This window comes from Ornithorhynchus anatinus, chromosome 3, assembly GCF_004115215.2.
Source record: "Ornithorhynchus anatinus isolate Pmale09 chromosome 3, mOrnAna1.pri.v4, whole genome shotgun sequence".
Lineage (NCBI taxonomy): Eukaryota > Metazoa > Chordata > Mammalia > Monotremata > Ornithorhynchidae > Ornithorhynchus > Ornithorhynchus anatinus.
This window is the reverse complement of record NC_041730.1, coordinates 86,667,539-86,681,907: the sequence shown is the minus strand read 5'-3', so window position 1 is coordinate 86,681,907 and position 14,369 is coordinate 86,667,539. Positions and strand designations below refer to the sequence as shown.

At 49.6% G+C, this 14,369-nt stretch overlaps 1 protein-coding gene across 1 annotated transcript; it reads right to left on the bottom strand.

Annotated features, from left to right (window-relative positions):
- Positions 1–686: 686 nt before the first annotated feature.
- LOC100087695 (perforin-1-like) lies at positions 687–3,610 on the bottom strand. The gene is made up of 2 exons (XM_001517518.2): positions 3,072–3,610; positions 687–1,869 (listed from the first exon to the last, which is right to left on the bottom strand). Exons 1-2 carry the CDS (start codon positions 3,608–3,610, stop codon positions 738–740), a joined length of 1,671 nt encoding a protein of 556 aa, XP_001517568.1. The 3' UTR covers positions 687–737.
- Between the last annotated feature and the right edge of the window lie 10,759 nt (positions 3,611–14,369).

Below are 14,369 nucleotides of genomic sequence, written 5' to 3'. Positions count from 1 at the left end.
TGTTGGTATTTGTTAAGTGCTTACTATGTGCAGAGCACTGTTCTAAGTGCTGGGGGAGATAGAGGGTAATCAGGTTGTCCCACGTGAGGCTCACAGTCTTCATCTCCATTTTACAGATGAGGTAACTGGAGCACCGAGAAGTTAAGTGACTTGCCCAGAGTCACACAGCTGACAAGTGGCAGAACTGGGATTCAAACCCATGACCTCTGAGTCCCAAGCCCGGCCTCTTTCCACTGCGCCATGCTGCTTCTATGGGACTGGGAACAGAAGTACACTGGGAAATCCCAGCCTGGAATTTCTGGCCTACCGTGCCCATCTGTAGAGCATGGCCTTGATTTGGGAGACGCCGAAACGGGCTGGAACATGGACGATTTCTGAGCTCAGGTTTCATTTACTCCAGAAGTGCATTGAACTGCCAGATGTCTTGAGGAAAGTTTCCTCGCTGAAAGACCCTGAAGAGAAAGGCTTCTGAATTTTTTATTCCATTTCAATTTCAACTCAGTCCAGTTTTTTCACCCCCTCAGCTACTGACTCTCTCTCCCCTCCACCACCCTGGCTGTCCCAACTCGATAATTTTCCCCCTAGCTCCCTGATTCAAATCTGATTCCTGTTGTCCCACCCTCCCCTCAAATGGCTACTATAGATTAATGTTTTCCAAACAACAGCTCCCTAATCAGCACCTATTGCAATCCCTGTCCCTGTTCCATGTTCCAGACTGGAGGGGTCCTGGCTGGGCTTCACCACACCGCCCCACTTCGGTTCCCTACTGGCTTTCCCAGGAGGCCCTGGTGGGCATACTCCAGGCACGTTGACCCCTTCAGGTGGGGTGCACAGGTCACGTTATATTGGAATGACACCGACCCGTGGTTCAGATAGCAGTCCTGAATCTTCGAATCCTCTGTATGGGGAGCCCGGTCACAAGTACCCAGGAGATCATCATCCCAGCCGTTGTCAGCGTCCCATACCTGTATCCTGAGGGGTCCCCCCGAGTTCAACTGCACAGGCCCAAAATCTATATCGGTCTGCCACACTGGGTTGTTGTTATTCCATATCGTGGGTGTCCTCTGCTCAAGTCCCCCAAAAAACACTCTGACGTAGGCATCTGTGCTGGTGAAATAGTCTCCCCACAAACCACTTGCCTTAATGATTCTCACTTGTAACTTTGCAAGACCCCACTTCTTGGGACAGCATTCCTCATTCATACCCCATGATTCATGGCACACACAGCGACAGGGGTCATGGGCGCTTTTTACCTTCCCAGCAGGACAAGGCCGGGTGCAGTTTTGCCACCGCGCCTTCTGGATAATATACTCACTCACGGCCTGCCTTAGTTCTTCCTTGCGGGGATCATTTTTTTGCAGGAGAAAGTGGAGAGGGTCCAGAGAGTAGGTCACCAGCCCAGGGGATGCTGGTAGTGTGGCCATCCAGGCGGAGAACTGCTGCGTCTTTTTGGTGGCCCCAAAGATCAGGTCAGCGATGCTCTCGTGCTGGCCTCCCACCACATCCACATGCCGTTCGTTGTACGTCTCGTGGAAGGACCCCTTGAGATTATGCTTTTTAATCTTCTCCTTGCACCACTTGCTTTTAGCCGTGGTTTCCCCTATGAAGGCCACACTCACCGCGGCTTCCACTGCCAGGCAGTCGGCCACCTCGTCGGCCGTGACCCCGTCCAGCGTCAGCTTGCAGGTGCGCAGGGCGGTGATGTCGGTGGCCCGGCCTCCCAGCTCCACAGACCTAATGAAGTGGGTGCCGAAGTTAGCGATTAATTGAAAGTATTCAGTTTGAGTGGAGTTAGTGAATTTGTCAGGCAGGAAGCGCAAGGCTCGCTTGAACTCAAACTCCAGGGGTGGCATTTGGATAAGGCGGAACCTGGGATGGAAGAAAGGGAGAGAGGAGTTAGTTGGGAAATAGCCATTGTGGAATGCAGCACAGCCTTGTGTAAAAAGCATGGTCCTGGTAGTCAGAGGTTCTGGGTTCCAACCCCAGCTCTGCCTCTTGCCTGCTGTGAAATCTGGGGCAAGTCACTTCACTTCTCTGTGCCTTAGTTTCCTCATCTATAAAATGGGGATTTCATATCTCTTCTCCCTCTCTCTAAGACTGTGAGTCCTACGTGTCCAAACTGGTTATCTGTTATTTTACCCTAGGATTTGGTATAGGCTTGGAGATTATGGGGTTTCAGCCCAAGCAGGTGATCCAAAGTATCTTAATTAGATTACGAACACTGGTTGAGGCAGGGATCGTGTCTGATCTAAATGCCTTGTATCTATCTCAGAGCTTAATAAAGTGCTTGGGCTGTAAATAAATACCATATAATTATATGGTTATAATTTTTAACCAGATTTCCTCTTTCCTATCCTGTCATTCCAGAGCCAGCCCCTTGGGGTGGAGGGAGAAAGGAAGGGCCTTCCATCGGAACTAGTGAATTTTCAGTGCCCCCCGACCCCCGACAAAATTATTCACTATCAAAGGTGCCTAGTTCCTGTCTAGTGGGGCATGAGCGGAGGAACTAATGATCTCTCATTGCTTCCTCCTTCCCCTCCCAAGCGCATTTCTCTTGGACGCTTCTCAGCTCCACTCCAGAGCCAGGTAGATGACCATCAGGTCTCCCGTAGTCATCCCTGCATCCTCCTGCCTCCCCAGCCCAACCCCTTTCTTATGGCAAAGATGATTCTCTGGGCCCCTGTAGTTCTGCCCTTTCATTTCTACTCTTTCATTTAGAGAAGCAGCATGATGTAGTGGAGAGAGCACAGACCTGGCAGTCAAAAAGTCATGGGTTATAATCCCGGCTCTGCCACTTGTCTGCTGTGTGACCTCGGGAAAATCACTTCACTTCTCTATGCCTCAGTTACCTCATCTGTAAAATGGGGATTGAGCCTGTGAGCCCCATGTGGGACAGGGACTGTGTCCCATCCAATTTGCTTATATCCACACCAGTGCTTAATACAGTGCTGGGCACATAGTAAGCACTCAACAAATACCATCATTATTATATCTGGGGCCTGACTGTCGTTACTTGTTACGCAGAACCCCCACGACTCCCCTCACCCCAGAGCCGGCAGCGGGCCCCTCACCTGTAGTAGCGACACTCCACCGTGTCGCTGGTGAAGACATACTTGTCCTGCTGCAGTTTCCCTGAGGCAAAATTGGCTTCTTTGGAGTGGGATCCGGCCACCGACACCTGGACGTTGACTGCTGGTTTGGGAGTCACATTCAGGCCCTTCTTCCAGTTATTCTGGATCTTCTTGGCTGCCGAAGCGGCCACCTCTACCGCTGAACGAGCCACTGCTTTGACCACTGCCCTTTGGCACTTGGTCGTGTCGGCACGCCAGTCCGTGACGGCCAAAGGGAGGAGCTGGAGTTCTCCCCCTTGATGGTCATTGCGGCAGAGAATGCAGGTTCCATTCTTCCGCAGATATTTATTCAGATCCAGGGGGAAGAAGCCCGTGTGCTGAAGGGTGGTGATGTCCACACCTTCTCCTACCAGCTGGGACCCCGGGATGAACTTCTGGTGCTCCTTACACTCTGCCTGGGTGGCAGTGTGGCAGGGGGCAGGGACGGGCAATGGCCGGAGGAGAAGGAAGAAGGGGAGGAGAAGGAAGCAGCCTCCCATAGCTACAGCCAGTGAAAGGACCTGCCAGAGACTGGGACGGAGCAGACAATCATGAGTAGGGAGTGGCTAGTTTCATTTCCCCCACCTATTTATCTGAACCCCCCCTCGCTCTGGAAAGTCCTTGCTATGGCAGCACCCCGCCTCAAAGTTTCTACCTCAAATCCCATCTCTGTGAGGTCTGAGGTTTTTTCATACCTCTCTCACCCCAGCTCTGGCAGGCTTGCGTTGTGAGTGGAGGGATAAATTAAGATATACTTGGGTCAAGACAGGGAAGCCACAGACCCCTCACTCCAGCGGCCAGTAGAGAAGTGCAGTGGACTGAGATCCTCAGGCAGAACCTGCTCTCCCGCTCGTTCGGCTCTGAGATGAGGGTAGACCACAGCGGCCCCTGTGCTAAGCCCCACCTCTGCCTTCCGTCTTCTTCCTCCCTACCTCCCCCCACCCCACTTTGTAGCCCACCCGCTCTGGCACTCAGGGCAGCCCAAACAAATGTGTAAAGTAGGGCACAAACCTTTTCCCCCATTTTCTCCCCAGGACAAGAACCCCGGCCCCCAAAGCTGTCTGGGACCCATCTGGCATTGGAGGACAATTTTAATGTCTCCCCTGGGTGGTGAATTTCCACTCTGATTGAGGAAGACATTTGTAAATAGTGCCCAAGAAACAAGTGGGTGTTTTCTGGTTTGGCCAGGAACTTTAAAACCGGGGCATTCCAGGCCCCATCATCACTAGTTCTGTTTTTCAAAGGGGCGTGTTCAGGTGGAGAGTGTTTACAGAAGCATCCGGGCATCATCGAGGGGGTGAAGACTTCTGCCTTCTGATGGGAGTCAGGATGCTTGTGTTCTGCCAAAGAGCAGGGTGTTGGATGGGCCAGCGAGCAAGGAGGGGAAGACGATGAAGGGTTTTAAGGAGGGGGTCTGGAACCCCACAGTGGAAGACCCCATGATTTAAGAAGGAGGATTTTTGAATGCTCCGACTCCAAGTGGAGCTATGAGAAACCTAGAGCAGGAAAGGAAGAGGCCTTGGGGAAAGAGGTAGGGCTTGGGAATGGGGGAAAGGGCAGCCTGCTGGTCAGAGTAGATGATCTCAAAGGAAAGATGGGCTCTCAGCTTCTGTTGTCATCAGAGTAATTCTTGCCCCGTACTCCCCCTTTATACAGGATGTCACAACTGCATCAGTCTGTTCCAAAAATGAAATTTACATCCCTCACCTCAAACTTGCAGGGATTGCAGTCTCCCATGACTAGGCTAATAATAATTATTATTATTATGGTACTTGTGAAGTGCTTACTATGTGCCAAGCACTGTTTTAAGAGCTGGGGCAGATACCAGTTAATCAGGTTGGACCCAGTTCCTATCCCACAAAGGGCGCACACTCCTAATCCCCATTTTACAGATGAGGTAGCTGAGGCCCAGAGAAGTTAAGTGACTTGCCAAAGTCACAGAGCAAACGTGTGGTGGAGTCAGATTAAAACCAGGTCGTTCTGACTCCCAGGTCCGTGCTCTACCCACTGAACCATGTTGCCTCTGGCTGCCCTTTCTAGGTTGCCCTTTCTGAGTGCCAGGGTACTGACACCAATCTTATACTGGCTCTTTTTGAATGTGAATGCATGTTCTTCACTCATGAAAGGTCAGTGCTGACCAATATGAGGCCACAGAAGCCCCTGGAGGATGTCTTTTCCCTTAACCCGTCGATAGGTCTAGGCCTCTTCAGGTCCTGCTAGTTCCCTTCCTCTCTAGTCTGAAGTTGATGAAGCACCAAGAAGAATGGCTAATTTATGTGGTTAAGGAAGCAGCCTAGTGGCCTAGTGGAAAGAGCATGGGCCTGGGAGTCAGAGAATCTGGGTTCTAATCCTAGCTCTGCCACTTGCTTGCTGTGTGACCTTGGGCAAGTTACTTAACTTCTCTATGACTCAGTTTCCTCAACTGTAAAATAAGGCTTCAATACCTGTTCTTCCTTCTACTTAAACTGTGGGCCTCATGTGGGGCAGGGACTGTCTGACCTGATTGATTTGCATCTATCCCAGCACTTAGAACAGTGTTTGACATAGTAAGACCTAGAGCTTACCCTGTGAAATGGAATGTCTCTGCAGTTGGGGAATATGGGGTGAAGCTCAAGCAGGAGATCCAAAGTATCTTACTTAGAATGCGAACACTGCTTGAGGCAGGGATTGTGTCTGATCTGAATGACTTGTATCTATCCCAGAGCTTAATATAGTGCTTGGCCTGTAGAAAGCCCTTAACAAATACCACAATTATCCAGCCTTCCATAGAGGGTGCACCAAGGAAATGTGATGCTGGGGTGGAGCAATCTCATCCAGTTTTAATGCAACCCTATGAATGGAACCCTACAGCTGCCTCAGTTTAAGGATTCAAAAACCATACAAATAAAGGTAACACCCTTCCAGCCAGCTATGGACTGTAAACTCGTTGTTGGCAGGGGCTGTGTCGGTTATATTGTTATACTGTGCTCAATAAATGTGGTTGACTGACTGACTCTGGCTCAGGGTCACTAGGTTTGTGCCACCCTAAGACCCGAGTTCTAATCTCAGCCCTGCTGCTTGTCTGCTGTGTGACTTTGGGCAAATCACTTCACTTCTCTGGACCTCAGTTACCTCATCTGTAAAATAGGGATTGAGACTGTGAACTTCATGGACTGTGTCCAACCTGATTACCTTGTCCCATGGCTTAGAACAGTGTCTGGCACAGAGTAAGTGCTTAACAAATACCATTTTTAAAAAATAGGGCCTTGGGAATGGCTTTGAAAGATGAAATCATCCAGCCACCATTACCGGAGTACAGTTGGAAGAAGCAGCAGAACAGCAGAAGCTTCTCTCATGTGAACCACTTAGCGGAGGAAGGGGGTGGTTGTATTCAAGCATCTTGTCCCCAAATTTCCCCAACTAAACCTTGTTCCATTCGCAAACTCAAATGCTCTGACCCTAGCTGCCTGTCTCCCAGAATCAACCGCTGTTCCCAAGCCCAGTTCTCTTTTCAGAGCCCAAAAGACCATTACTCAAACTGCACCAGCTCCCTGCCTAGTGGGCAATTTTATTGCTTCTGTGGGGATAGAAATTCAGTGATAATGTAAACAAAATGTAGCACAGTCTGGTGGATAGAGCACCGGTCTGGGATTCATAAAGACCTAGCTTCTAATTCCAGCTCTGCCACTTGTCCATTGTGTGACCTCGGGCAAGTCACTTACCTCTGCCTCACTTACCTCATCTGTAAAATGGGGATTAAGACTGGGAGCGTCATGTGGAACAGGGACTATGCCCAACCTGATACGCTTGTACCCACCCCAATGCTTAGTAAAGTTCCTGGAACATACTAAGTGCTTAACAAATACCCCAGTTATTAGATCAGTAGGCTGTGTGGATAGTGTGATTCGGTAGCTCCTGCAGATACCAGAACATTAAGAATAACCAGGAAAGTCCTAGATCTGTTTTCCTAACAGCACTTCTTAGTACTATAACCTTCTTGAGGGCGGGGTCAATGTTACAGGTTTCCTTTGCCCCACACATCCTGGCTAACAAGGAGAAGAGTGGAAAGTTGTGTCAGAAATGTCAAAGAGAACATATTAATGTATGTAGGTGTTCATGCACAAGTCTGTGTTCGGGCGTGTGTGTGTGTGTGTGTGTGTGTGTGAAACATTCATTCATTCATTCAATAGTATTTATTGAGCACTTACTATGAGCAGAGCACTGTACAAAGCGTTTGGAATGTACAATACGGCAACAGGGATTGTCTCTGCCCAATGATGGACTCACAGTTTAAACGGGGGAGGCAGACAGCAAAGCAAAACAGAACAAAACAAAAACAAGATTGCATCATCAAGAGAAATAGAAGCATGGAGATATACACCTTATTAACAAAATAAATAGGGTAATAAATGATATATTAAATGAGCATAGTGCTGAGGGGAGGGAAAGGGGTAGAGTTGGGGGTGGGAAGGGAAGGGGGAGCAGAGGGAAAGGGGGGCTCAGTCTGGGAAGGCCTCCTGGAGGAGGTGAGCTCTCAGGAGAGCTTTGATGAGGGGAAGAGAGTTAGTTTGGCAGATGTGAGGAGGGAAGGCATTCCAAGACAATGGTAGGAGGTGGGCCAGGGATCGATGGCAGGACAGGCATAAGTGGGGGACAGTGAGGAGGTGAGCGGCAGAGGAGCAGAGTGTACGGGGTGGGCAGTAGAAAGAGAGAAGGAAGGTGAGGTAGGATAGGGAAGGGGATGGAGAACTTTGAAGCCAAGAATGAGGAGTTTTTGTTTCACGTGAAGGTTGATAGGCAACCACTGGAGGGTTTTGAGGAGAGGAGTGACATGCCCAGAACGATTTTGTAAGAAGATGATCCGGGCAGCAGAATGAAGAATAGACTGGAGTGGGGAGAGACAGGAGGAAGGGAGATCTGAGAGGAATCTGACACAATAATCCAGTCGGGGTATTATGAGAACTTGTACCAGCACGATAGCCGTTTGGAAGGAGAGGAAAGGGCGGATCTTGGTGATACTGTGAAGGTGAGACCAGCAGGCCTTGGTGATGGATTGGATGTGAGGGGTGAATGAGAGAGCTGAGTCAAGGACGACACCAAGGTTGCGGGCCTGTGAGACTGGAAGGATGGTCGTGCCGTGCACAGTGACAGGGAAGTCGGGGAGAAGACAGGGTTTGGGAGGGAAGATAAGGAGCTCGGTTTTAGACATGTTGAGTTTTAGGTGGTGGGCAGACATCCAGGTAGAGACCTCCTGGAGGCAGGAGGAGATACGAGCCTAGAGGGAGGAGGAGAGAACAGGGGAGGAGATACAGATTTGGGTGCCATCTGCATAGAGATGATAGTTGAAGCCGTGGGAGCGAATGAGTTCACCAAGGCAGTGAGTATAGATAGATAGAGAAGAGGGCCAAGAACTGACCCTTGAGGAACCCCTACAGTTAGTGGATGGGAGGGGGAGGAGGAGCCCACGAAGGAGACTGAGAATGAATGGCCAGAAAGATAAGAGGAGAACCAGGAGAAGACAGAGTCTGTGAAGCCAAGGTGGGAAAGTGTGGAGAAGGGGATGGTCGACAGTGTCAAAGGCAGCTAAGATGCTGAGGCGGATTAGGATGGAGTAGGAACCATTGGATATGCTAATAGGTAAAGAATATTTACCCCTGCCAATTATTCCGGACCTTTAATTCTCTCCTCAGGTTCCCTGTTCCTCCTTCTCCCCCATCCTTCTCCCCCAACGATCTGGCCACCTACTTCATCATGAAAATTAACACAATCAGGTCTGTGCTCCCCAAAGTCACCCCTCCCTCTTCTACCCTCCCTCCCCCCGCCCAACCCTCTCCCCTACTTTCCCACCTTTCCCTGAACTATCCTCAGAGGAGATCTCCTCCCTCCTCACAAGTGCCACCCCCTCCACCTGTGCCTCGGACCCCATTCCCGCTCACCTTATAAAAACCATCGCCCCTGCCCTCCTCCCCTCCTTAACTTCTATCTTTAACCGCTCACTCTCCAATGGCTCCTTCCCCTCTGCCTTCAAACATGCCCATGTCTCCCCCATCCTAAAAAAACCCGCTCTCGACCCCACTTCCCCTTCCAGTTATTGCCCTATCTCCCTACTACCCTTCCTTTCCAAAATCCTAGAACGAGTCGTCTACAATCGCCGCTTAGAATTCCTTAACTCCCATTCTCTCCCGGACCCCCTCCAATCTGGCTCTACTGAGACTGCTCTCTCTAAGGTCACCTGTGACCTCCTTCTTGCCAAATCCAATGGCTCCTACTCTATCCTAATCCTCCTTGACCTCTCAGCTGCCTTTGACACTGTCAACCATCCCCTTCTCCTCCACACCTTATCTCACCTTGGCTTCACGGACTCCGTCCTCTCCTGGTTCTCCTCTTATCTCTCTGGCCAGTCGTTCTTGGTCTCCTTCGTGGGATCCTCCTCCCCCTCCCATCCTCTAACTCTTGGAGTTCCTCAAGGGTCAGTTCTTGGCCCTCTTCTGTTCTCCATCCACACTCATTCTCTCGGTGAACTCATCCGCTCTCACGGCTTCAACTATCATCTCTGTGCAGATGACACACAGATCTACATCTCTGTCCCTGTCCTCTCCCCCTGCCTCCAAGACGTCTCTACCTGGATGTCTGCCCGCCACCTAAAACTCAACATGTCCAAAACTGAGCTCCTTATCTTCCCTACCAAGCCCTGCCCTCTTCCTGACTTCCCTATCACCGTGGATGGTACGACCATCCTTCCCGTCTCTCAGGCCCGCAACCTCAGTGTCATCCTTGACTCAGCTCTCTCGTTCACCCCACACAATGGATCCGTTACCAAGACCTGCCAGTCTCACCTTTATAATATCGCCAAGATCCGCCCTTTCCTCTCCACCCAAACGGCTACCTTACTGCTACGGGCTCTCGTTATATCCCGGCTAGACTACTGTGTCAGCCTTCTCTCTGATCTCCCTTTCTCCTCTCTCGCCCTGCTCCGGTCTATTCTTCACTCCGCTGCCCGGCTCATCTTCCTGCAGAAATGATCTGGGCATGTCACTCCCCTTCTTAAAAACCTCCAGTGGTTGCCTATCAACCTCCGCTCAAAACAAAAACTCCTCACTCTAGGCTTCAAGGTTCTCTATCACCTTGCCCCTTCCTACCTCTCCTCCCTTCTCTCTTTCCACCGCCAACCCCGCACGCTCCGCTCCTCTGCCGCCCACCTCCTCGCCGTCCCCCGTTCTCGCCTATCCCGCCGTCGACCCCTGGGCCACGTCCTGGAAGGCCCTCCCTCCTCACCTCCGACAATCTAATTCTCTTCCCCTCTTCAAATCCCTACTTAAAACTCACCTCCTCCAAGAGGCCTTCCCAGACTGACCCCCCTTTTTCCCTCTGCTCCCTCTACTCCCCCCTTCACCACTCCGCAGCTAAACCCTCTTCTCCCCCCTTTCCCTCTGCTCCTCCCCCTCTCCCATCCCACCCCCTCAGCACTGTACTCGTCCGCTCAACTGTATATATCCTCATCACCGTATTTATTTTGTTTAATGAGATGTACATCACCCTGATTCTATTTAGTCGCCATTGTTTTTATGAGATGTTCTTCCCCTCGACTCTATTTATTACCATTGTTCTTGTCTGCCCGTCTCCCCCGATTAGACCGTAAGCCCGTCAAAGGGCAGGGACTGTCTCTATCTGCTGCCGATTTGTACATTCCAAGCGCTTAGTACAGTGCTCTGCACATAGTAAATGCTCAATAAATACTATTGAATGAATGAATGAATGAATGAATTCAGGCTCTCATAATATCCCGGCTGGATTATTGTGTCAGCTCTCCCTTTCTCCTGTCTCTCCCCGCTCCTGTCTATTCTTCATTCCACTGCCCGGCTCATCTTCCTGCAGAAACGCTCTGGGCATGTCATTCCCCTTCTTAAAAATCTCCAAAGGTTTCCTATCAACCTCTGCATGAAACAAAAGCTTCTCACTCTAGGCTTCAAGGCTCTCCTTCACCTTGCCCCCTCCTACCTCCCTTCTCTCTTTCTATTGCCCACTCCGTTCGCTCCTCTCCTCTGCCGCCCACCTCCTCACCGTCCCCCGTTCTCGCCTGTCCCGCCGTCAACCCCTGGCCCACGTCCTCCCCCTGTCCTGGAATGCCCTCCCTCCTCACCTCCGCCAAACTAATTCTCTTCCCCTCTTCAAAGCCCTACTGAGAGCTCACCTCCTCCAAGAGGCCTTCCCAGACTGTTTCCCCCTTTCCCTCTGCTCCCTCTGCTGCCTCTCTGCCTCCCCCAACCTCCCTTCAGCTAAGCCCCCCTTTCCCCCCTTTCCCTCTGCTCCTCCCCCTCTCCCTTCCCCTCTCCTCAGCATTGTGCTCATCCGCTCATTTGTTTATATTTTTATTATCCTATTTATTTTGTTAATGAGATGTCATCCCCTTGATTCTATCTACTGCTATTGTTTTTGTCTGTCTCCCCCTTTTAGACTGTAAACCCATCAGTGGGCAGGGATTGTCTCTATCTGTTGCCAAATTGTACATTGCAAGCGTTTAGTACAGTGCTCTGCACATACTAAGTGCTCAATAAATACTATTGAATGAATGAATAAAGAATGTTCAATAAAACTGTGATTTTCCTGTAGGAAAAACGGTGTTTTTCCATGATTGGGCTAGATTTCTGATTTTGGAGAAATCTCCCAGTGCCATATGATCCAAATCTCAGTGTTGGGGTAACAGTTGTCTGTGTCCACACTGGCTCTAGCAGTAGGGTCTCGCTATAGAGAATGAAGGCTGAGTTTGCCTATAAAAGGGAGGCAAAGCAGTCTGGGGAACAGACTCAGGATTAGGTGGCTGATGGGCAACAAGCTGGGTAAACCTCTTCTCAATTTGGCACCACTTTGGATGAGTTTGGGCAGCCTGATGAAGGGTGGCTCAGAGACAGGTTTTGGATGCACCATGTTGGGGAGTAGTCATCCCTTATCACACCAGTGGCTGCTGGGGTGGGGAGAGGGAGGGTTTCACAGTCAGACAGTTACCAAGAACAGTCTTTCCAAACCAGCCAAGAGGCAGAACGATCAGAAGCAGAAGACCCAGCACTGCTTCCTGAAACACCAACCCTGGCTGCCATAGGGTCCCGATATTTTTTAGCTCACTCCTGTCTACTCTGTATTCTTTATGGCTTTGTAATATTACAGTTGAATAGTTACATTTCAGTTTATCCGGGGAGGCGGGGAGGGTGCTATTTTTGTCTGTTCTACTTTTATTTCCTGTTCTTCTTCCCTCTTTGACTGTGATCCCAAGGGGGGACAGAGACTGTGTTTAACCTGATTATCCCCTCCAGAGCTTAGAACAATGTTCGTTACACAGAACACACTTAACAAGTACCACAATTATGACCTTTAGAAAGAAGAAAAGAGTCCCTCTAGACTAAGATCTTTGTGGTCAGGGAATGTGCCTACTAACTCTATTGTCTTGTTCTCTCCCAAGGGCTTAGTACAGTGCTCTGCACACAGAAAACACTCAAAAAATAGCATTGATTGATTGACCGAAGGCTCCCCTGACCTTTCCAAAACCATTCTGAGAATCTCATTGAAAGATGGATTTTGAAATAGGTGAGGGCACAGTGTTTGAGCTGCTGGAGGGACCACGGAGACATTCTGTTCTATGACCACAGACTTCATCCAGTCTTCCTGCAGGCCATTTTGCAACACCTTCCAATGGGCAATAAAGGAACCAGGTGAAAGAATGAGTACAGTTCAGCCCCCTCAGCACCTCCAAAACCACACTGGAAACTTTCCCAGTCCAGAGCTGTGAGGAGGCAGTCACTTAACTTATCTGGGCCCCAGGCCCCCCATCTGCAAAATGGTGATTCAATACCTGTTCTTCCTCGTACTAAGATTGTGAGCCCCACTAGGGACCTGATTATCTTGTATATACTTCAGGGCTTAATACAGTGCTTGGCACAGAGTAAGCCCTTAAAATAATTCTTATTTCCTCTAAACTGTAAGCTCCTTTGTGCACAGGGAATGTGTCTATCAACTCCGTTCTATTGTATTCTCTCCAGCTGAGGAGCAGTGTGGCCTTAGTGGAAAGAGCACAGGCCTGGGAGTCAGAAGGACTTGGGTGATGATGACCTTTCTGGGCACCTAACTTCACGGTTAGGGTTGTCCATGTTGGAAGACAGCATTGTCAAGGGGGATTCATATTTCTTGGACCGGTGAGGTGGCTGAAAAGACCAGTACCAGCAGAATTTTATTTTATTTCATTTTTTCCCTTTTTAATGGTATTAATCAGAGACTTAGTAGGATGCCAATGTGCTCTGGAGGCACTGCTGAATCTGGGCCCACCTGGTCGAGCGTCACAGGTTCTTCTGGGCTTGCCAACCTACCTCTGCCTCCAGGTAAGTCCTGTACAGAGTCTTTTTTGACTTTTGACTGACTCCTAAGGACTGATTCACCCCCAGAATAACCATAATCCTTTTTAAATCTCTCTCGCTGCCTCTCTGCAGCCTCTCATTTCCTCCTGCCTTCAGGACATCTCTACTTGAACGTCTCATCGACACCTTAAACTGAACAGGTCCAAAACGTAATCAAATCCTCTGTCCAACCAAATCACTCAATTAGTGGTATTTATTGAGCATTTACTCTATGCAAAGCACTGTACTAAGCACTTGGGAGAGTACACCGCAATAGAGTCGGAAGACACATTCCCTGCTCACAAAAGCTTACACTCTAAGGAGGGAGATAGACAATAATATAAATGAAATAAATTACAGATATATACTTAAGACCTGTAGGGCTGAGGGTGGGGAGAATACCAAGCTTTTAAACCCAACGTCACTATCGTCCCTGTCTCCCAAGCCCATCATCTCAGTGTTACCCTTGACTCATCTCTATTCAACCTATATATTTAGTCTGTCACACACTCCTGTAGGTTTTACCTCACAACATCACTAAAATCTGCCCTTTCCTCTCTATCCAAACTGTTACCATATTGATCCAATCATTATCTTATCCCACCCCGACCACTGTCTCACATTTTTTGCTGACCTCCCTGCCTTTCGTCTCTCCATTCCAACTCCAGACATTACTTCACTATGCTGCCTGGATCATTTTTCTAAAAAAAACCCCAATCCATATCTCTCCATTCCTCCAGAATCTCCAGCTGTTGCCCATCCATCTCCACATCAGAAGGGAACCCCTTACCATTGACCTTCAAGCACTCAATCGACTTGCCCCCTCCTATCTAACTTGGCTGACTTCCTACTGGAACCCCAACCCAGCCCACACACTTCACTCCTCTAACACCAACAT